Source organism: Poecilia formosa, unplaced genomic scaffold, assembly GCF_000485575.1.
Source record: "Poecilia formosa unplaced genomic scaffold, Poecilia_formosa-5.1.2 Scaffold610, whole genome shotgun sequence".
Lineage (NCBI taxonomy): Eukaryota > Metazoa > Chordata > Actinopteri > Cyprinodontiformes > Poeciliidae > Poecilia > Poecilia formosa.
Genome location: NW_006800549.1, coordinates 222,016 through 244,961, shown reverse-complemented (window position 1 = coordinate 244,961; position 22,946 = coordinate 222,016). Strand labels below are relative to the sequence as shown.

General features: G+C 36.6%; 2 protein-coding genes and 1 pseudogene across 3 annotated transcripts; all 3 read right to left on the bottom strand.

Annotated features, from left to right (window-relative positions):
- Positions 1-2,481: 2,481 nt before the first annotated feature.
- On the bottom strand, positions 2,482-7,126 carry LOC103130156 (cytochrome c oxidase subunit 5A, mitochondrial-like; annotated as a pseudogene).
- A 1,695-nt stretch (positions 7,127-8,821) lies between these two features.
- On the bottom strand, positions 8,822-10,395 carry LOC103130158 (uncharacterized). Its single transcript, XM_007541480.2, has one exon. The coding sequence runs from the start codon at positions 10,085-10,087 to the stop codon at positions 9,137-9,139; it is 951 nt and encodes a 316-aa protein (XP_007541542.2). The 5' UTR covers positions 10,088-10,395; the 3' UTR covers positions 8,822-9,136.
- A 711-nt stretch (positions 10,396-11,106) lies between these two features.
- On the bottom strand, positions 11,107-21,512 carry LOC103130155 (poly [ADP-ribose] polymerase 6-like). Of its 2 annotated transcripts, none has more exons than XM_016665702.1 (23): positions 20,747-21,512; positions 20,602-20,655; positions 19,893-19,970; positions 19,187-19,284; positions 19,039-19,099; positions 17,839-17,929; positions 17,703-17,769; positions 16,988-17,137; positions 16,765-16,897; positions 15,635-15,766; positions 15,037-15,132; positions 14,841-14,933; positions 14,644-14,769; positions 14,500-14,565; positions 14,326-14,393; positions 14,180-14,228; positions 13,093-13,205; positions 12,944-13,016; positions 12,794-12,863; positions 12,625-12,704; positions 12,478-12,541; positions 11,480-11,564; positions 11,107-11,387 (listed from the first exon to the last, which is right to left on the bottom strand). In XM_016665702.1, the coding sequence occupies exons 2-23, from the start codon at positions 20,602-20,604 to the stop codon at positions 11,291-11,293; spliced, it is 1,893 nt and encodes a 630-aa protein (XP_016521188.1). In that variant the 5' UTR covers positions 20,605-20,655; positions 20,747-21,512; the 3' UTR covers positions 11,107-11,290. The 2 variants fall into 2 exon arrangements, with proteins under 2 accessions (XP_016521188.1, XP_007541538.1); XM_007541476.2 differs by having other exon boundaries at positions 19,187-19,281.
- Between the last annotated feature and the right edge of the window lie 1,434 nt (positions 21,513-22,946).

The following is a 22,946-nucleotide window of genomic DNA, read 5'->3' as shown; positions in this document are numbered from 1 at the left end:
TATTTTTATCACGCCTGTACTTTTTTCTTTTACATGAGTATAATTTCTGTATGTTTTGGATGAAAAACAAACATGTTTTAACCAAAAATTCAGACAAAAACACACCTGCAGTTTTAAAGTTTCATAAGTTTTATATTGAGAGAAAATGTTTTATTTTGCCTGATTGTTATTTGAATTATTATTTTCATCCTTAAAATTCCAGAAATTTCACTTAACTTTATATTTTAACCCGTCTGATGACGTAATTTTTTAAATATTCAATGATTGATAAATTGATCAGTTACTCAGTACTTGATACTTTTTGGCAAATACTTCTTTTACTTTTACTTTAGTCATTTTTTGCATGGCTACTTTTCACTTTTACTTGAGTAAAAATATGCTGAAGTAGTGATAACCTTGAGTACAATTTTTGAGTACTCTGGGTAAAATGTTAAATTGAAAGCAGAGAATCTGTGAATTTAACAAAAAGTGCATGCATCACCACAGCATAATGCTGCCACCACCATATTTCACATTTGCCATCTCCGAATATGACAGAACTTTTTTTCTGATTTTATTCTTGCCAGATTTTGTTATCAGGTTCTCCTACCTGAGTTGTTGACCCCTGCAGCTCCTCCAGAGTCGCCGGCAGAGCCTTGGGAGCGACTCTGCTCAGCTCAGGCCTTCTCTGGGCCGCAACTTTAGGACGGCTGTGTCTTGGTAGGCTCTTCGATGTGCCAAACCTTTTCCATTTCCTCACGGCGGACTGGACGGGGCCCCGGGAGATCATCAGATCTGGATTTTACAACCAAACCCGGCTTCAAACTTTTCCACGATTTCATCTCTGACCTGCCTGCTTTGTTCCTCTGTCTTCATGATGTTTGTTCTCACAGAAAAACCAACTATTACACACAGTTGGGCCTAATTTACCAATAAACTGACTTATAAGGGGAGCTGAATACTTACAACACTTTTCTAATTTGCATTTGGAGACTTTTAGAAATGATACACTTCACAATTTGGCACCACTTTAAGTTAATCTGAGATGATATTTGAGAAAAAGCTCAGCAGGTATGAATATTTTCCACAGGGCACTGAAAGAATGAACCAGAACTTTACTTGAAGTGCTTCTATTCTTACTCAAAGTGATAACCCTGTGGGTGGTAATTTGTGGCTATAGTTGCCCCGCCCCGTCCTAAATAAAGCCCATGGCAGAGGCAGTTGACGTGACCTGATTGATTACAGGATATGAACATAACTCTGCAGCCGTCCAGCAGGCCTTTCATGGATGTGAAGGAAACTACAAGCAATAAATGCAAAAGCAAACAAAAAGAGGGAAAAATTAACAAAAATCAAATTTCGTTGGTTTTCAAGAATAATTTCTACACCAATCTGCACATTTGAGTTTAAAATATTTACATTTCTACAAATCTTGTTGGTTTAATATTCGACTCAGGCATCCTGAACAACTGTAATCAGATCTAATGGAACCACTGAAAATGGTCACATCTATTCATTTATCATACACCAAATAAATATATACATATTTAAAAGTTATTTTTTGTAAAAAAAAAATTAAATAAAAAAAAAAATCTTAAAGGCTAGATTTCAGAAAACTAGAAAAACTGTCAATGTCTGTACTTTTTAAAAACTTTTATAGGACTATTATATTTGAAGTTTATATGGGTTCTAATTAATTTTTGTACATGAATATTAATGATTATGGTTTGTTATGCGGCAGAATTGTCAGCAACTTAAAAACTAAAATGCTTAATGAGTTTTCACAAAACAATTTGCTACAAGGTAAATCAGTCAATCAGGGTAAGAATATAAAATATCCTCGTATATGAAAATATATAAAAATGCATTTTTATATACATCTACTATATACATATATTTAGTTCAGTATGTTTATATAATGTTTATAAATGTAAATATATTTGGCAAATAAATATCCTCCAAATATTTAATAATGAATAAAATCTGGAAGCCATATTTCACTCTTATAAATAAAAAAAAATCCATACTTTAACTGATATAATAATAATAAAATTCCAAATAGTAACCACATTACACCAATGCCATCGCTGATTAATTTTATTCAACCCGCAAATAAATTTTCCCTGAAATGAACAGATGTAATCTTTACATTCATGCGACTCTGCTGCCCCCTGGTGGTTCACAAGCATTCAGGTGGTGTGAATCATTTGGTAATGCTTTCATCTAGAGCAACTTGTACTTAAGTATTGCTAAACAGATTGTTGAACTTTCACAAAACAAAAAAATAAAATTCCAGTATGTTTACGACACGCGAAGACAGTATATTTATCCATATTTTACAAACAAAAGAAACCAGTAAAGGCAAAATTTAATTCAGACATGTTTTGATGAGGCCAACATTTTAAATGCAAGAGCTCGATCTTCTTGTACATCATCTGTGGAAAAAAAAGAAAGGTTATTTAGAAGAGGTGAAATGCTTGATTTAATTTAAAATGAATAAACTTACATTTTATCAAGTCCAAGCTCTTCAGGTGTAGAAATGCCGAGTTCGCTTAATACGGGCTTGAGCTCCTGGATCACGTACGGGTAGATATCTTTGTGAGGCCCGGCCTTGTCCTGGGTCAAAGTTAAACTCCGTTAGTTTACCACTGAAATCTTCATTTATTTTTGGCTGACATTATTCCCAGACGTTCTGAATGTCTGACCTTCACCGCCTCCAGGATGCGGATGGCGCTGGCCAGGTCGTTTAGTCTGCGGCAGGCTCTCAGCACCGCCTCAAGGATCTTTGGTTCTGGTACCAGGTCGTACCCGATCAACGTGTTCATCCCTGAAACACAGTTTACACTTTACGAGCTGCAGGAAACACAGAACCACCTGTTATATTCTCAGACCCATGCCAATTTTCCACTTCTTTTGACTTCCTGTAAACTAAACTTTTGATCTCATGGATCTGAAACCTGCAGCTCTGATTCGTGGTTCTAAATATAAATATAATAACTGGAACTTTTGCAATTTTACAGTTTTTCTCTGAATAATTTAATTGAATTTCCACAACAGAATGACACCGGCAACATTTTTATATCTAATGTTGTCATTAGGTTGAAAAATATTTGCTTTTTCTTTTTCCAATATCAATTACATCCATCACTTTTTGCTAAAACAAAAAAAAGTATTTTTTTCTTCTGTATTTTAAAACCTAAAAATAGAAAGAAAAATAGTGGTCCTTTCAAAATAAATCTTCCATAGTAGGTATATGTCAAAAGTATATTTTCAGAAAAGTCTGTAGATAAAAGCGATGAAAAGCTTTGAAGCTGCAGTACGTAACTTTTAAAAAATTTTTTGTTTAAATATTTGTTGAAATTAAATTGTCACTATTTTGTCACACTATGCTACAAAGGTAAATGTAATTTTATTTATACAGCACATTTTCAACAACAAGGCAATGCAAAATGCTTTACAGGAATTAAAAGGACAAAAACAAACAAAATAACAAACCAAAGGAAAGAAAAAAGAAAAATAATCTAATGTTGATCTAAAGTATAAACTAGATGCTCCTGTTCAGGGTTGCTACGTATCTAACAATGTTGATCCAAAAGTGTCTTCTGGTCTCTGCATCTAAATACTGATGCAATACAAGACAGATAATCTGCAAAAGAAATTAGCTCCTCTGCCTGAGCCCAACTAGAAACAACCAATCAGAACCAGGAGGCGGGCCTATTGCCTCTCAAAAAACATGCTAGGCTAAGATGAAGTAAATACAAAGTAAAGATAAAGTAACTATGTGAAGCTGGTAGAGAAACTTACCCACAAAATAAGCCAAAACTGGAAAACATACAAAATGACTAACATCAAACATTTATTTAATTCATTTTAAACATATTTTCATTAAAGGAACATTGTTAGAAATATATATTTTTGTCTATTAGCTGACTCAGAGCTCTGGCTACAAAAACAAACCATTAAAAATACAACAAATCACAGATTAATCCCAATAACTGATCTACACGAGTCAATAATGCTAACATAAAACTTTAACACTGATTTGTTTGCTCTAAGAAAAAAAATCATGTAGTTTAAAGCAAGTAGAAATGTTTTGACAAAATGGTAGCAGAACCATATTTGGAAACATTTTAAACAGACTAAACAAAACTGATCATCTAATGTAGCATTTCCTGACTTCTCACCGGATGACAAGCATTGTCGTCTAACAACTACTTCTTCCTGGTATTAAGAACCTGCGTTTCAACATGTATTGGATCAGTTGCAAACAAAACAAGGAGGATTATATTTCAGAGCATTCACTATTATCTAGAGCAGTTTCTGTTGCGATAACAGCAGCCAAAAAAATAAAGCTAAAATGCAGAGAAAGGTGCCATTTTTTCTAAAAATGTATCAAAAACTCCAGTAAACTAACAGTTAACTTTCACTTCTGTCTCCAACTTGGAGTAAAAACCTTAAATCACATCTTTACGGCAAAGGGTTAAAAAAAATCTCCAGATGCGGAAAAGCTCCTTTTATGGAAACACAAACTTGTATTTTATACCTCAGCCCCGTTACTGGAGGCACCAGAGAGGACAGTTTGTTGCCAAGTGGAGCCTAAGAGAATCTAACCAAATTGTGAAAGTGGCCTGAAACACCTGTTGTTAGAAACAGAGACCTGTCAGTCTGGTTGCCTCAAAGGAAACTGTAAAAACAAAAAAAACAAATACAAAAGCAAAATAGTTTGTTTTAACAACATTGTGTAAAGCTGTACATTAAAGCAGATGGAAACAGTTAAAGAAAATTGCATCTCGCTGTGCAATAAAAATTCCTCAACTCGCAAGTTTTGACTCCAACTACAGCAAACTTAAACAACTGATCTTTACGTTTCCAGGAATCAGTAAAGTTCCTTAAAAAAAAACTTTTTCCAGTTACTTTTTGGTGTTTCTTCATATTCACCAAAGATGCCATTCTTCACTGAATTACAGCTGGGAGCAACAGAACCTGACTGATAGCAGGACACCGAGTTTTATTCAGTTCAGACCAGATAGTAAGAAAGGGTTATACATTTATAGATTTTGTGCTGCTTTTATCTGCTTCACATTTACTTTGTTGGTGAATAAATCCCAAAATTCATTACATTTATTCTACTTCTAGTCAGTGAGCGATAGAAAGTAAGGTAAGATCTTTAAAGGAAGTTAAAAAAAAAAAATTAATGCAAACGAGAGAAGATCTGAAAAGCTTTATTTAACTGATTATATACATTAACAGAAAGATTACCACTGCATGTTTATTAGATCAGTTGGACATTTATCATATTTAATTGTAGATTTTTCCTGGAATTACACATGCAGATTATAAATAGGCTATATGAAAAGACCTACTGCAGATCTACAATCATAAGGAACAAACATCTAATCTAAAATCATTTTGAGTACAAAATGACTTAAAACGCAGAACAACAACATACTGAGCACTCCTCAACAGTACCATCTCAAAACTAAGACAGTTAGGAGAGCAAAGCACCATCCAGCTATCTAAAATAACATAAGTTCCTATTCTAAAAGCGCGTCTGCGCTCCACAGCACTGCTGATGAAAAAACTTTTAACTGCGGTTAATTCTAAAAACGGTTCTGCGAGACAATCCAAACTAATCTTTACTAACCTAAGTAATGCAGTCTGAAAATTAAAGATGATCCGTATGGCCTGGATGTTGTGATGAGGAATTAATCCAGACTGAGTCCATTTAGATGCAGAGACCAGAGGCCCAGAAGACACTTTTGGATCAACATTGTTAGACTCTTTTTCAGAATCCTGTTCTCCCAACCCAGAAGTGGAATTAGACCTGAGGGAACATAGCAACCCTGAACAGGAGAACCTAGTTAACATACTTTAGATCTTTTTCTTCTTTTGCTCTGTCATTTTGTTGGCATTTCCTTTTAATTCCTGTAAAGCGCTTTGTATTGCCTTGTTGCTGAAGATGTGCTATATAAATAAAATTATCTTTACCTTTTGATATTAGTCTGAGAAAACCCCTGTTGATCTGCAGTTAATATTAACCGACCTTGTAGAAACAACTTCCTCATACCAAAGTTTAATATTTTTCTGCACAATTATTTGTGTCGTCTTGCACAGATTTAATGTGATTAAAAACCCACCTTTCCTCAACTCCCATGCATCGATGTCAGGCTTGTTGAAGTATGTAATCCAGCGGGCGTCAAACTCTTCATCCGTCTCCTGTTTCCCGTGGGAGTAACACCTCGATGCCAGAGGAGCTGTGGGATAAAAACAAGCAACAATCAGTGCCTTAAAGTCATTTTCAGTGGTGTTCAGTGTTGCACAACGTTGTCACACGGAGGGTCATAAGAGGGAAAGTTTGCAGCGAGTGAAGGAGAAAAAGGGCAAATGCTGCGCGTCAGGTGGATTACTTCCATTGTCCGGATATAGGACTGCACGTAGCTGATGATACACTTACGCATTAGATACGTAAGATCTACTGTAAATCAAATGGATATCCTGCAGATCATTCTGACCTAAAATAAGTGAATTAGATCAGCTGTAACATCACGTAAGCATCAGGATGATGTGGTTTTCTCAGGCGCTGAAGACGCTGCCAGTCCATTTTAGTGCAGAGATGTCCGCAGCTGGTTCACTCAGCAGATGAACTAACACAGTTAGCATGTTAGCATGTCCCAGCTGGGTCACGGCAAGGACACAACTACCCCAGAGCGAAACATTTGGATAATATCACAACACAGCAGCCTCAGATTATGTATTTTTACGTTTTTTATGTTGACCAATTGACCAACATGTTAAAAACCTTAACCAAACTGAATGTATTATTAAGTGGCCGGCTGGTTAGCTAGCTTAGCTGGGACCGCAGTGTGCCGACAGACACTGGATATCCGCATGAACTTCGCCCCTACGGTTTCACACTCTGCCGCATTTAAACAGCCATTTCTAGGAGAGAAACAATAAACAAATACCTTGGCACCTCGGTTGTGTTCGAGTTAAACTCCGAGCACCGGAGACCGACAGTCGGACGGCAGCTCTGAACATGATGCGGTACAGCCAGCGAGACAACCCGGTATGATTTATCCGGAGGAAGCGGCTCTAACGGCAGGCGCCAGCAAATAGGTGAGATCCTTCTGCGCATGTGCAAAGCGCAGCTCATTCTTGACCTGTTTTGGTCTGCCACGAGTGACATGAAATGCCACGCAAAAAGGTTAAACATGTTTCTACAAATACTTCACACACGAGCCACAAAAGAAAAAAAAATCATAACTGATAATGATAAATTATATATATAAAGATATATACATATGCATATAATCAGATGTGAATAGAGTAGTAAAAGTTGTACTCGAGTAAGAGTATCACCACTTCAACATATTTTCATTTAAGTAAAAGTAACAAGTATTAGAAGTGCAAGAATTTACTCAAGAAAGAGTGAAAACATTTTCTGTAAAAGACTACTTAAGTAATGAGTAACCAAACATAACCATGGACGCCGTTTCCGCCACTCTGATGGTAAAAAAAACCAACAAAACTTGTATCTGATAATTATGACTGAACTACCATATAATTATGAGATACCATTTTATAATTTTATCTTAGCTATCTCATAATAATGGAATTTCATTATTGTGCTACCTGATAATGACTTAGGTGCGAATCTTTATAGGTTAGACATCATAACTAAGCAAGTTTTGTTTTTTCCCCCCATCAAACTGTCAGAAATAAGCTTCCAATCAAAACATCTCAGTTCAGTTTCTTTTTTATTTAAAAAAAAAAACACATATAAATGAACATAAGTCAAGTGGCTCATTTCTGCCTTTATTCCCATTGGCATGTTCATCTTAAACCACAGATTATAAAAACAAGGATGAAAACCACACATATAACTCTAAACAAGAGATATAAGCGGCCATAAAATCCACGCATATTTGATCAATCTTGACAATTCTGACTTTGCAAGAGGCAGGTTTTAAGAAATGATTTAATATTTTACAATGGCATCATCAGACAGCCGAAAATGTAGTTAAAGACTGAAATGAAAAAGAAAATGCATAAAAATAACAATTTCAAAGTAGCACATTTAAAGCAGAAGAAATAATTATCCAAATCATTCTTTTTCTAAATAAAATTTATGAAGCTAATTACAGTATGGATAATGTACATATATATATATTTCCTTGTCTTTTGTACAAACAAGGAAACTAGCTAACTAATAAACTAAAAAAGTTTTATTTACTCTACATAAGAAGGTATAGTAGTGCCCAAATGTCTTTTTGGAGCAGATTGTATAGGTTACTTATATAAATGTTTCTCCCTAAATAAAACAACAACAGTTTTTTTTATTACAACAACAAAAAAGGAATCTGATGAATATGAATCTTGAAACTGAAATTATAAATCAATTCAATTTAGTTTTATTTATTTAATGCCAATTCACAACAAATGTTTGTAGGCACTTAACAGAAATGTAATCTCAATTCAATTATATATACATCCCAATTGATGTTAGCCATCAAACACTACAGAAAGCTCAACTAATTATTCAAAGTAGTTTAAAAAGTCAACACTGTAATTGAGTTGACTTTTGAATATATCTTGCTACTCTTTTTTACTTGATGCTTTTTATTTACTTCACTTAATTTTAGTTTGATAAGTCGGTCAAACTAAAATGACTGATATAAAAACATTTATATTGTGATATGTTTTTCAGCCATATTGTCCAGCCCCATAGCAGTATCTAATAACTGGGTTTGCACAGATTGCAGTTTTCTGGCCGATCGCTGATTACCAATCTTTAAAAAGCCTGATCTGCCAATTCTGATTTTTTGTCTGATGCCATCTTTTATGTCTGAAATGTCGCTAAATGCAGTGAGAAACTGGTGGAGTTGGTAACAGTGGAGTGACTATTGTTGACTGCAAACTTGCAGACATGACCTGCTGGGTCAGAGGTCAAACCTCTGTCACAGCAGACCAGAAAAGGACAGGAAACCTGGTCGATAAGATCGGCTTCACATGTAAGTATCGGCCGATCACCGATCTCCCAAAATTAAAGAAATCAGTGCACCGCTATAAATTGCTTCACCAAAAGCACGAATACTTTTTTCAGCCAAATATTACTACGAAGAAGGAACATGTAATTGCACATTTGCTGGCTTTTTAGCTAAACTTTATAGGTTTTAGGAGGACATCTGGTCCAATCATCCAGACTGAGCCTCTTGGCAGTGTGCAGTGAGTTTGGCCTGCCAGCTGTTCTTCGCAGATCCCCGCGTCTCTCCTCTTCCTCTGTGGGAACGCTGAAGGTTTGTGGAGGCTGGTAGCCCAGCTCCTGGGGATCCAGCGGGTCTTTGGAGAGCAGGATGCAGATGGCCGGCACCGTCCTCTCCACGGTGGTGGTCGCTGCTTCCTGCGGTGCGCTCTCCCAAACCTCATTAACCGTCATGTAGCAAAGTTTGGACACCTGATGCAGCCCTGCCACTTTGCGTTTCAGGATTTCCACGCAGGTGATGGTCTTGGTGATGCCCCGGCCCAGGCCTGTGAAGACCACCTGTCTCACTGCCGCTGCACTGCCGTCCTGTCCTTCCCCCTGCATGCGGGCGGCTGCAAACCGCAGTAAATTGCGAATTTTGCTTCCTTCTTTCACTCGCATGTGCAGGACGTCTGCAGCAAGGCCAGGAATGGGAAAAGGGGCTCTCTCCTCGGAGCGTCCGATTCTCCGCCGGGCGCTCCGCTCCGGTTGTGGAGGACAAGACGCAAACTGGTCACCAGAAGACAGTGAAGAAGACTGATGCTCCATTATGGTGGAAACTAAATAAGATGATTCTTCTGCGTCTGCAGGCTTGTTAATCCATTTCCCTCGAGGTCTAAAAGCAGCAAACTTAAAGAAAATCTGCTTTGCAATCCAAACTTTCCACTTGTCTTCATCTTCTCTCGGTCGCCTGTCCGATTTGTTTTGTCTTCTTGGAGCTGAGATGACAGCCTGCAGAGTAAGAAAGCCACTTCTTCTCCTAATCCCAGTCGTGAAAGAAAAGATGTCCTTGCTCTCTTCAGCTCTGAGGACAGCTGATGCCAACAAACACATGAGGCTTAGAGAAAGACATGAAGAGTGGGACATAGAGCTCTTAAAGGCACATGCTCATTTTTCATCCTCTAACAAAGTCTCATACATTCATTGCAGTTTTTTTATTTTAATAATTTTGTGAAATACTTTAGGACTCAGAGATTTTTCTTGTCTTTAGTTGTTTGAGAAACACGGATGATTGAATGTGAGTTAATGAGATTTAACAAAGCGTGTAGTTGAAACAATTCTTTTGTTTTTTACAGATTTGGACTTGATAGTTTCATCTGACGTTCTTACGCTGCAGTTTTGCTGATAATGAACTACAGGAATAAAAAGAGAGGATAAAAAACACTGCGGTACAACAGGGCTGGCTGTTTTGAAGATAAATTTCCTCCTCTCTATCTTTAGAGGACCATATGGTCCAGGAAAAATGTCTTCCTTTGGGCTACAGCAGCAACTTCACAGCTCTCCACTCTTCAATTCATCGCCTGCTGGGGTGACCCAGAAAATACTTTCCACACCACCTCTTTTTCCCCCAGTGACTGACATGAGGACAATCACACCTTTAAGCTACTGCAATTTATTTTGATATCTACACAAAACTGGAAAAAAAGTAATAATCCAAATGAAAATGAAGGACTTTCTGAGACACAAATGACCAGCTGAGGGTTTATCTGAGATTTAATGCCAATGTATGTTATATTTAATGGTAGTAAAAATGTTAACAGACAATAAAACATTTTTTTAGTCAACTACTGACAATGTAAGTTCCTTGACGTGAATTGAATGTCATTATATAACAGCTTTTCAATTAACAATATTGTCAAAATGTGTTTATTTATTCGTTAAATTGTTTTTATGTAATTTTCTCAAAGCTGTTTTAGTGATGTAAATCATGTGACATGTAAGAACAGCAGCAGCTAAATGTGGATCCTAAATAAACTAAACTAGACTAAACCTCATGTCATTAAATCTCAAACAAGAATGAAGAATGAGAGATATATATACAGATTTGATGGTTTGGTTTATACGATCAGGCCTTTTACAACAATGACCAAGCAAGTGGACTTTTAGGTTAAAGAAAAACAGCTTTAATAAACAGCAAAAAATAGAATCTGCCAAACATAATAATGAAATACTGTAAAAATATATTTGAAAATATAAAATATTTGCCGTTTACTGCTTAAATCCTAAAGTTATTCCGGTTTCCAGTAAATGTGTGTAGGTTCACCAGCAGGCGTGTGAACTCAGGCTTTCTCAGCTTGGCTCTGAACCAGTTGCTTGTAAAATTTCCCTCTGGATTTGTGCATCTTGCGTATTGATGTGCACGTCTCCCACCTGACCGTTTTCATACCTGTTCCAACAAAAAGCAAACCGTGGTGGAATATTAATCGGTTTTTATTGAGCAGGGAGGCAGAAATAAACACTGCTGGGTGTTTTACTCACACAAAGAGGAAGCGTGTACACACATGGTCGGACACCGGACAAACCCAAATGTTTCCGTGCTTCTGAAGAGCCTTTGAGGTTATCACTGCGACACACGGACAACTCTGTTAGATCAGACGTAAAACTACAGTGGTGGAGAAAGTACAGACAAAAATCTAGTAAAAGTGCCGCACTAACATTTATATCTGAATAAAAGTTTTTGCTTGCTTTTAAAAATACTTAAACTATTGAAAGTAAAAGTTTAATATATTCCTTAATGTAATGGTCAACATATAAGTGTGACTACTGTGTGTTTATTTTCTTTACTACATCAATAATGTGCTATTTTAATGAACAATGGAGCAGATAGTCCATGTTTTTACTGTGTTTATTGTGTTTCATCAACTCAAGTTATTCAACCTTGTAATTGATCAACAGTGAACAATATTTAAATTTTAGACACCATTTTCAAAACGCGTACCCAAAAATAATTTTTTAAACCATTTAACTTGAATAAGTCATTGATTACTTTCAAACTAATAAACAAATAGTAAAAAAAACAACTCAATGTGACCGTGAGGTGAATGTAACATATTTTAGAAATGTAGTGGAGTAGAAAGTACAGATACTTAATGTAAAATGTGCCCAGGATTTAAATCTGCTTACAGTTAAAACCAGATATTTAAGTACATTTTTCTCACTGCCTGAAGTTAAATCTGATCAAACTGAACTTGTTTTACCTTAGTTACAATAATCAGAATTATTTCTATTTGCTAAATGCCAGAAAACTTGTCAAGAACATTTTGTAGATTTGTTTTGTTGTAATTTTCTAATTTGAGGAAAGTTACAAATAAAAAAAAAAGTTTTCTGCCATTTAGCAAGTAGAAATAATTTTGGTAATTCTAACTAAGTTTGGTCTGATTTAACTTCAGACAGTGAGAATAAAATGTGTTTTTATTCAGTGTATGTAAATATGTGGTTTCAACTTACAGTTCAGATAAAACTGACCAAATACTCACCTTCACAAAGTGCTATGCAGCTCAGATTACTGCTTTGCAGAAACCTCGGTTGTCCTGGTTCCTCCTAAAACAAACAAAAAAATATATAGGAAGAGATATAAGAAACGGGAACTATTTTCTTAAATTTCAAAATGTGATTAACCTGACCTGTTTGATTTTATTTATTTGGTTGTATTTCTTTTTGAGTTCCTCTCTGGTTGGTATTTGGTGTTGACCCTTTCCCATGTCTAACCAGGGAGATAATAAAAAAATGATTTATGAAAGCTGAAATTTGACAAAGAAGTTTTCTAGAAGGTAATAAAGTACGTATTCTTACCCGAATATTCAAAAGATATGTTTGAAATGGGACTCAGGTAGATCCCTTTACCATAAGCAGCTCCATGAAGCTTCAAAACAGCAAAATAAGTTTCTCAACATTTTTTTTTAACAGAAGCTGTAAAGAAACTAATCTTCCTTTTTCGTTTACCTGTAATTTTGTGTACGACGCATTGATTAAGCCTTTTCTCAAGATGGAGTGCCAGTTTTCGATGTGAGAACCGCTGAAGCAAAGAGAACGTTTTTATAATCAGGCTTTGATCTCAAAGCGTTGCAACATTCAGACGTGATTTCACTCACTGGAAAGCAAAAGTGCTGCCGTATAATTTCCTGGCGGTTTGAAAGCGAACCTCCTTGGACGGGGGAGCACTGACCAGCAGGAACTGATGGGGTGTGCGCATAAACCTCAGATGCTGTCAGATTCACAGGAGAGAAAAGAGAAAATAAAGATTTTAAAGGAAACCATGCTGAAGTCATGGTGATAAAGATGGTACAATAAAGAAAAACCAACTTATTGTTGTTTATGAGTTTGTTGTTATTATTATTATGCATTTATTATTAATAACATTGTTGTAACAACCAGTTTCTTAATACATTTTTGTCATGAGGTGTGGTTGGTGGTGAGAATGAGCGCAGGGACCCAGATGATGGTGATGATGATGAATTTAATGATGAAGCTCAAACAGCACGGCAGAGAGTATAGCACACAGCTAATTACCGGTAGCACTGATACACAGAAGACTGAAAACGAGAGCCGACACAGGACTTAACCAGTTCTACTGTCGGCAGGCAGACAAACGTCGACAAGGACCAGAGACAAAGACAACAGGTGGGACTAAATACACAGGGAGGGTCTTCAAGGAATGAGACACACCTGGGAACAATCAACGGGGAAGACGCAGAGACAACAGAGACTCAGGACAGAAACTGAACACAGAAAAGCCTTAAAATACACAGAAACGCGGATCATGACCATTTTAATGGATGCATTAAAGCTGATTAGAAGAATACATTCAGTATAATACATGTATTATTAAAATTATGAGTTTTATAGTAATAAATATAAAATAAATTTATTTGCAATACATTGATCATAATGAATGCATTTTTAAAATTATTCCATTAATAATTTTATTATGAGAATAAAATTACTATTGGAATAATAATAATTTCTCATTATTATAAATAATTACTATATTAGAATAAATGTCTTAGTAGTAATACATTTATCATTCAAAATAACAATAAATTATTATTATTATTATTTCAGTAATAACGTCATTTAAAAATAAAATAGACTCTATTTTTGGTGCTATTTTTGTACATATTCTTCTTCTAAATGAGTCTTTCAATGATTTTTAGCCTGTGAGGATTTTAACCCACCTACCTTGTTAAGTGGAAGCTTGACGATGTGTGATCTGTTGCTGGCTAAAATCCTTTAAGAAAAGTAGAGATGACATTAATTTAAAACACCCTTTGATTTAACATGTTTTAATTTAACAGTTTGAATGCCAGTCTAGATTAGGCCCTCACCACTGTAGTAAAGGATGAGAGAGGGGGTCTGTCTTGTCCATCTGCTTCTTCATCTCAGAATATGGACCCTGAATATGAAAGAAACAAATTAAATTCAATCCAACTGAGGCTGAAAGTCAGGGAGGCATTAAGTAGAGAGGAATATGTTCATCTTTTTATATTTAAAACAATCACCTGAGCCAACCTCCTGATTAGCAACACACCATCCAGAGCTTTCTGCAGCCTTTCATAACTCTTCCTCTGTCACAGAAAGCATTGATAATTTAATACGATGTAAAAATATGCAGCTGTTTGTGAGCAGTAACTTTCAGCTGATACCTTGGGGCTAAAGGCCAGAGTTTTGTGGTTGCACGGATCAACGACAGAGGGGTACGGTTCAAATATGATGCTTTTTCGGGACGACTGAAGGGCAGCTCTGCACATGGCCACCAGCAGGTCGATCACCTGGAGCAGCAGAAAATACTGAGATACAGAAATATAAAATCACTCTTGCAGCACATGAACCTGTCGCTGACCTCTGCACCAGTCGCGACCTCTTCTGTAGCTCCAGACATAACGCCCAGCGTATGATAGGAAAATACGCAAAGCTCCCTGGTGCAAACCGCAGTCTGCAAACAAAAACAGAATCTCCATTAAACACACACACACACACACACACACACACACACACACATCTGAATCTCCAGCTAATTTAATTTCATGAAGTCGTACCTTAAGCATCGGCCCATTTTGGAAAACATGTCGCTCGTCACAAACAACGCAGTATTCATTCAGCGTTGGGATTCTCTGCTCAGCGTACCTCATTATCTGCACATGGATTCAGATTAGGTTTATTTTAAAACATTACAAAAAAAGGAAACAAAATAAAGCACTATTTTACAAAGCAATACTTTACCAAAAACGAAACAGGCTAAAGTATATTTCACTACTATAGCATATAAGAAACTACACGTGTTTGTTGCTGTTTAAAACACTAAGGAGTAAAAAATGCCAGACTCTCTGCGACTCTTATCTGGCTCTCAGTGTCTTAAATAAAACAAAAAACTGAGGATTAAACAGGGAAACCATATTGTTGACTATAAATCCTACAGTAACTGAAAACAACCAACACTGAGCATTTTAACATTTACATTTTTAGATTTTGGCTGAAAATTGAAGCTAAACTTTTAACGTTAAGTATTTGTGCTGACTTGAGATTCATTTTTTAAAAAACAAGAATGTGTGTTTTTGAACCAACACGTCATCGCTGCATCAAGCTGTTAAGGACAAACAGTATCTTGCTACGTGCGTCAGCAGAATCCTGCCTTGCCTGTACTAAGAAGCCGTGCTGGAGGGTCGGCGCGCTTTTACAGTGTCTGATGGCCTGGGAGGAGAACAGCAGCTCCACCAGCTGCTTGGTGCTCAGATGAGCTGAAGATTTGACCGCTGAGACCATCACTCTCTGCAGGAAAAACCGGACATTGGTTCTGTTCACTTCCAACTTTCAGAGCCCATTTATAGAAACAATGCCACCTTTCCATGCCTTTCTCTATATCTTTTGAAACCAATGAGATGAGAAATGTTGGTAAATTCTTTTGAATAAACTATTAAAGATACATTGGAATTATTTCTGTTTCAATTCTTTTTAGAAAAAAGGTTTTTCTGGGACTGTTCAATGGGATCCTATATCAGATTATATGCGAATTTAGCTATTTCAAATGGAGAATGGGACTTTTCTTATGACCTGTTATGCTTCTTTGAGCAGGTTAGGATATGATGATGGGGGATATAAAAAAATGTTCATTACATTTTTTGCACAAAATCATTCTTAGATAATGATATTTTTGCCTGCTCAGTTCTGAATATTTTGGGCTCCTTTCAGAATGAGTTATTTTAGGGCCTCTGTCACTTTAAATCCAAAGAAGCTGCTGCTGGCCACCACCTCCAACTCACTCACAGTTGAAGTGGCTACAAACAGCTACACAATTATGAAAACTGTCCTTTCTAGCTGCCATTGTACAGCAATTAAACCAGCTGACCAAACATCCTGGAGTTCTGCCTGGGTTGCTAGGTAACGGGTGGAGTTCTGCCTGGGTTGCTAGGTAACGGGCGGAGTTCTGCTGTGGTTGCTAGGTAACAGCCCAGTGTGCGTTGATTCTAACTTAGTCATTTTCCAGACAACAAAAATAAATGTAGCTTATTGCCAAATACATTTTTTTTGAGTGCATGAATTGTTTCTAGAAGTAGTTGAGACCCAAATGGAAGTACAAAAACATGTAAAATGTTAATTTTGCTTAATGGATCCACTTTAAACACCAACATTTCTAACACAATTTGAGTTTAGAATTTTAATTTAATTCCAAGCAAAATAAACATATTTGGTAAATAAAATGGCTAAACCTTTGCAACACAACCATTTCCATCTGCATGTGCGTCAAATTATTAACAGGAAGTCCCAACCTTTCCTCCAGCTGTGTAAGTGAACAGTTCTCCCGTTGAGTTCTTTATGCCATAAGAAGTTGTTTGACTGGTGAAGTGATTCCGTTTCATTGCATTCCTGTCTTCGTCAGTCGGTTCCTGCATCTCATTTGGCCTGTTCATGTTGGAGAAAACACGATAAATGCATCAATGAACTGAGCCATCCAAGAGGAGAGAGGAGATGCTTTATGAAGCTTCGTCGTACTTTGAAGGTGGTAACCAAACGCTGAATCGAGCGTTGAACTTCTTGATGGTGCCGCTGGGTCTGAACCAGCTGTGTCTGCTCTTTCTCTGGACAACAGGGCTGTCGTTGGTCAGATGTTTCCACTCCCGAGATATGAAGACTCGGAGAATACTGAGGAACAAATGAAAATTGGTAACCAACAGAAGGTCCATGAATTATTTCAAGCTACAATAATGTATGGGAGATTTCTTTTTTCTTTTGCGTTAAAAGTCAAGGCTTTTGTGAATTTTCTAAAAAAATATGAAAATTACTAAGATATAAAAGTCAAATATTGAGATTAATCTCATAAATTCTCTTTTAAAAAAAGTGTATATTTTCTGAGACAGTAAATCTCAAAGTTTCAGAGTTTTCTCTCACAAACTTTCGAATTTTTGAGCTTGGCAATTTTCTTGTTTTATCTAGAAAATTTCAGAGATTAATCTCAAAATTTCAGAGATTTTTTGGGAGAAATTTACTCCTTTTTTTCTATCTAAGATTGCGCTAATATCCTGTCAAAGTTAGTAGCTCAATTTTCATACAATTACCTGGAACAATTTCAAATTAAAGTACAGATTTGAATTTTATTTACAAATCTATTGCAAGGAAATGTAAAAAAAAAAAAAAAATCCCCATGTCCACTAAGAGATAACTCACTTTTATCTCTTAGTGGATAAAAGTGAGTTATCCACTAACTCACTTTTGCAGTTGTCTTCCTATACTGAAACCATCAATGTTGGATGGTTGGAAAATGTCCACAGAGGGAGCTGTGGTGAGAAGCATCGATTACTCAGACGTCAGGAGGATCGGTTGAGGTTTTAGTTGCTGGGGCTCACCGGGTCCGTCCAGGTACTGAGACGGGGAGAAGTGCAGCCGGATGATGATTGGCTCTGATGGATTAAACCTCCAGGCTTTAGCCACTTCCTCCTGAAGACACCAAACACTGAGATCAGACCGAACCGGAAATCTGTAGTCTCTGTTTGGTTTCTTTACAGTTTGGAAGAGCAGACTGTAGGAAAGCTGCATAACTTCCAGTCAGTTTTCAACGTCTATGAAGGTTCGAGCTGATAAAAATATACTACTGTTAAATTTCAAGTCTCTTTTATTCCACAACAAAACTGTAAAAACTCCTTAAATACACCCTTTGAAAACAGGATATTAACTTTTTTAAGTATTTGGCATACTGGGCGGTAATTTTGTTATTATGTTTTTTAAAAGTCCAACTCTCTCATAGGACAAAGTATTAGGGCGATCGTAGATAAAAATAAAGGAGTACATTTCTGCCAAAGCACTCTGAAATTTCTGAGACCAATCTCAGAAATTTTCTAGACAAAACATGGAAATTTCCGAGTTCCAAAGTTGAAAAAAAAAAGTTTTTCTAATCTAAGAAATTAACTTAATTTCTTAGATTAATTTTTAGATTAATCTCAGAAATTTTCTAGAAAAACCAAAGAAATGTCAGAGTTTCAAAAGTTGAACATTTTTGACTTTTGAAAATTTCCACAGCTGAAAAATGTTCTACTTTTGAAACTCAGAAATTCCCTTGTCTTTTCTAGGAAAATTTTTAAGATTAATCTCAAAATTTCTGAGTTTTTTGGCAGAAATTTCTTTCTACCAACAGTGGCCCCAGTACACCACTGCAATCTAAAAACCAGCTGACCGTGTAGCAATTTTTGAAACTATTCAACAAACTGTCCCTCTATTTTTTGTTGCATTAAATTAACAAATGAGACCAACATCAATCTATATGCAGTCTATGGCAAATTCAAATTTGAAGTAATATTTTAATTTCACTAACATGCTGAGAATCTGTTGAGGGACGTAAATATTAGGGTGATGGAAAGGAGTCCTTCCAACTTGGACTTGGAACTCATCAACAAATATAAATCATAAATGCTGATGGAAGCTGATCAGAAATTAGCAATTGATGCTGATCAAGGTTTTTCCATTCAACATATAAAAATGTATAAATCATCTTAACTTAAAAAATGAGTTTTTACTTGAATATTTTTAAATAAAACAAGAATTTAACTTACATCCACAATGTTGGGGGTAATGTTCAGCTCCACATCCATGCCATCAATGGATGGGTATTCCCTAGCAACAGAAGAAAAGGGGGAACTTTTATGGAAAATTCAGCTAAGATCTTTACATTTTTAGGAACCCAAGAAAAGATTTTTCTACCTGACAGAGATGGCAGCTTCTGAGTACACAGACCGGACGGCTGCCACGTCTGCATCCAGCTGGTGATGGTGGTAAAGGTCAGTGGCACAGCTCTCCTGCTGAGACAAACACTAATATGCTTACTGTACGTCCGCTCTGATGGCCCGGCGCTGCAGGGGGCTGCAGGGCTGAAATACTTTAAATGCAATAGCTGGGAAGAGACCTGTGGCGATTAGAAAATGCTTTCAATGCAAAGTGCAGGGAATATTTAGTCTCAGTTCGACTTAAATTGAGAAATAACTGCAGCACAGTTGTGATTATGTAATAATACACAATGATAATAATAATGAAATACTTTAGGAGACGATCAAATCTGATGGCGATTAATAAAACTTAACAAAAAAGATGAAATTTCAAGTGTTTTTTATCTGCTAAAATATATTTTCAATCTGTTATTTTTACATTAAGGCTCTTGTGACCTGAATTATGGATATAGACCACTTTGATTTGTTTAGATTTAAAAATTGTCCCGTAAAATAAAAAAGTGCAATAAATGAGTGTTTCTGCCTCTTTTTCTCTGAAAGTTATGACACTGTTTGTGTTTTGACTGTACAATCAGGGTTTAAAGTGCATAATTTAAAAGAATGTTGTCTGACTGGCAGGATGGAAATAAGAGGGTTAAATATAATTTGCCAGGGTTTTTTTTTACAGTCTCAGTGAAAATCACCTGGATTCCACACAGGAAGTCCTCTGAGTCGCTGCCTTCTTCATCGCTGCAGCTCTCACCCCACTGCTGCCACGCATCCTGTGGTTAGTAGAGGAAAACTGTCAACTAAAAGCATTCACTTATTTTTATTTATTTATGTATATATTGATTTAATAATTTAGCAAGTCAATAAGTAATTATTTAAATGAGTTGCTGGGGCTCACAAGCAAATATGTGTTGAGTAAATAGTTAAGTAAGTATTTACCTAGTTATTAAGTAATTATCTTAATATTTACTTAATAAATATATATGCTTTATTAATATCCACAAATATTAATAAAGAAATATTGCTTTATTTATTAAGTAAATAAATACCTTTTTAAAATATCAATCAAAAGCTAGAATTTATGTATTTATTGAATACATAAATGTTTATTTATTAAACACATACACAATTATTTATTTAAATGTCAAAAAGCTATTATTTATTCATTTATTAAATAAATAAGCACTTGCTTTGATTGACATTTAATTTTTTTAATCTAGTTACTTATTCATTGATCTCTGCTATTCCCATCAAAAATAAATCAATAGTCAAATTAACTTTGCCATAAGTAGTGGATGGGGAAAATTATTATTATTGTTTTGAATATTAGAGGGCTGATCCAGTCCAGGTGAACCACTGATAAAACTGAAACAGGAGAAAACAATGTTGATTTTATTGACTCACCATGTGGTCATTTCTTGCTTCTCTGTCAGAAATTATCAGTTTTCCTCACGTTGACTGTAATCATTAAACATAATAAATAACTTCAGAAGGTCTCAACAATAAATAAATAATAAACCCAGTAAATTAGATATAAAATAGCTCTTACCTCTCCTCTGGGAATATATTCGGCCTCCTCATAATTCAGACAAATTGATGAAAATGTTAGCAGGTTTCCCAGAGAGATCCCAGCTAAAGGAGGGTTTCCTGTCTGGAAGCTCTTGCTCATTAGTCCTCTCTCTTGTTTGGGACGCCACATGTTCAGTCTGGCTTGCAGGTCACATGACTGGACTCAGACTGAGGGGAAGTTCCGGTTTACACCTGAGCAGGAGCAGAGAGCTGTGCTGCTTGTTGTCTCTATAACTTTCAGAGTCCATTTTTTTTATGGAATCAGTTTCACGAGTCACGTCTAACATCGTGATTTAAACAAAGAGCAGTGCTGTAAGGGGTTGATGGATGGCGGCTGAGGCGCTGTTTGACATCTATTAGTCACCCTGTCTCTGTGCTGCATCACCGCTGACCTTAATCAGCAGTTAGCCTTGTTAGCAGTCGCCTGCTGCTCTGCAGTCTGGTCAGATTAGATAGACTTCCACGACTCCCTGCATCGGTGCACTTCTTCTCCCGACAGGTCTTCTCGGGGTAATCTACTTAAAGATGTTTGTGTCGGGGGTTGATTGAGAACAAATTCATGGATTCTTGGGCTTCATGGTAGCCTGCTCACAAAAAAATCTCTCTTACAGCACTGTCTGGCTTTCTCCCCTTCACTCTGACTGTCTCAGGTCGATTTTTGATCGGGCAAATCAGCCACCAGTAGAAGTCGTAAACGATTTCGTCGATTTTATGCGCTGCTTTATGCTACCTTAACACCCAAATGCGACTTTTTCTTCTTTTTTGCCTTAATGCGACCAGTATCTGATCTTTTCCTGACAGTCTGCACAACACAGATCGGATTGTTTTCGAATGCGACCCAGGCCACTTGGATATTTGGCTCTAAATCCGATATATATCTGATCTTTTCAAATTTAAGTTGCATTCATCCGACATGAACCTCATTGATACTCGACAAACGTCACTATTCTGCGTCGAATAGACAAACAACGAATCTTCAACGAATGATGAGGAGTAAGTTGTTAATGCCCAGCTGGATAACAACTTTAAAACTGTAAGATATGCTCCACCATTAGCATCCATGTTTACATCCGCAAACACTGAGCATCTTCTCGTCCTTCTTCTTCTTCTTTTATGGCGGTTGGCAAAACACAAAGCACGCTCGCTACGTGTGACGTTACAGCGCCCTCTACAGGGCATGCGGGACACTTTCAGCTCGTTTGCTGCTCAGACAGAGATCACATACAAAGTCGAATATAATTGGAAGTGCAAACGACCACGCAGAAAAAATTGGGATTTCAAACCACATGGGTCCTACTTGGGCCCTATATGGTGGTGGCCCACATGGGTTTGTCCATTTAGTGCCCATGTAGGGCCCATGTGGGTTGTGGCCCTATATGGGGAAACCCATGTGGGGCAATTGTGGAACCCGCGGACAAACCCATATGGGACCCATATATCAGCCCTCTTTTCCCCCACATGGGACCCACTAGGCATGCTGGCTGGTATATTTATAAATCAGGTAATCCAAAACAACAAAAAAAAAAAAACTGAATTATTGTCAGACTCGCCCGAGAATGTCTTAATACCTAAAGCAAAAAGGACCGAGTTTTATTATAGATGTTGTTGATTGTATTTTTTTGTTTGTTTTGTTTTGCTAAATGACCAAACATACTGCAGGGATGTTGTGCTTCTGCATATTTGACGATAAAAAGTTTATTTTCTTATTTTAAAAGGAATTGGATTGTTTGTTTATTTGCATATTTTAATGTATTTCTAATATAAAATAGAGTTAAATAAAAAAATCTTCAGAATGTGTCAGTTTTTTTCATCCCAATAATGGTCAGAATAATCGATGCGTTAACTCTTAACTAAAATAATCGTTAGTTGCAGCCTTATTGTGAAGTGGATGGAAAATGATGCAGTTTCCACCAACATTTTTGCGCTTTATTCTTTGGAAAATAGCTGAAGCAGAGCCAGATGGACTGGAAAACGTCTGTGAATAGCTGCTCATCCCTTCTGAACTGGATATGCTCCGGGATCCCCGAGGATGATCTGGATTTCCTTCCTGAAGCACGTACTTTGCGAAGTGATCTTGTATAAGGCAACGAAAATGGACTTGGTCTTGTTTGTCTTCCAATTTATATCAAGTGACGTCTGCATAATGTTCACACGTCTGCAATAAATGAGTTGTCGGCGCT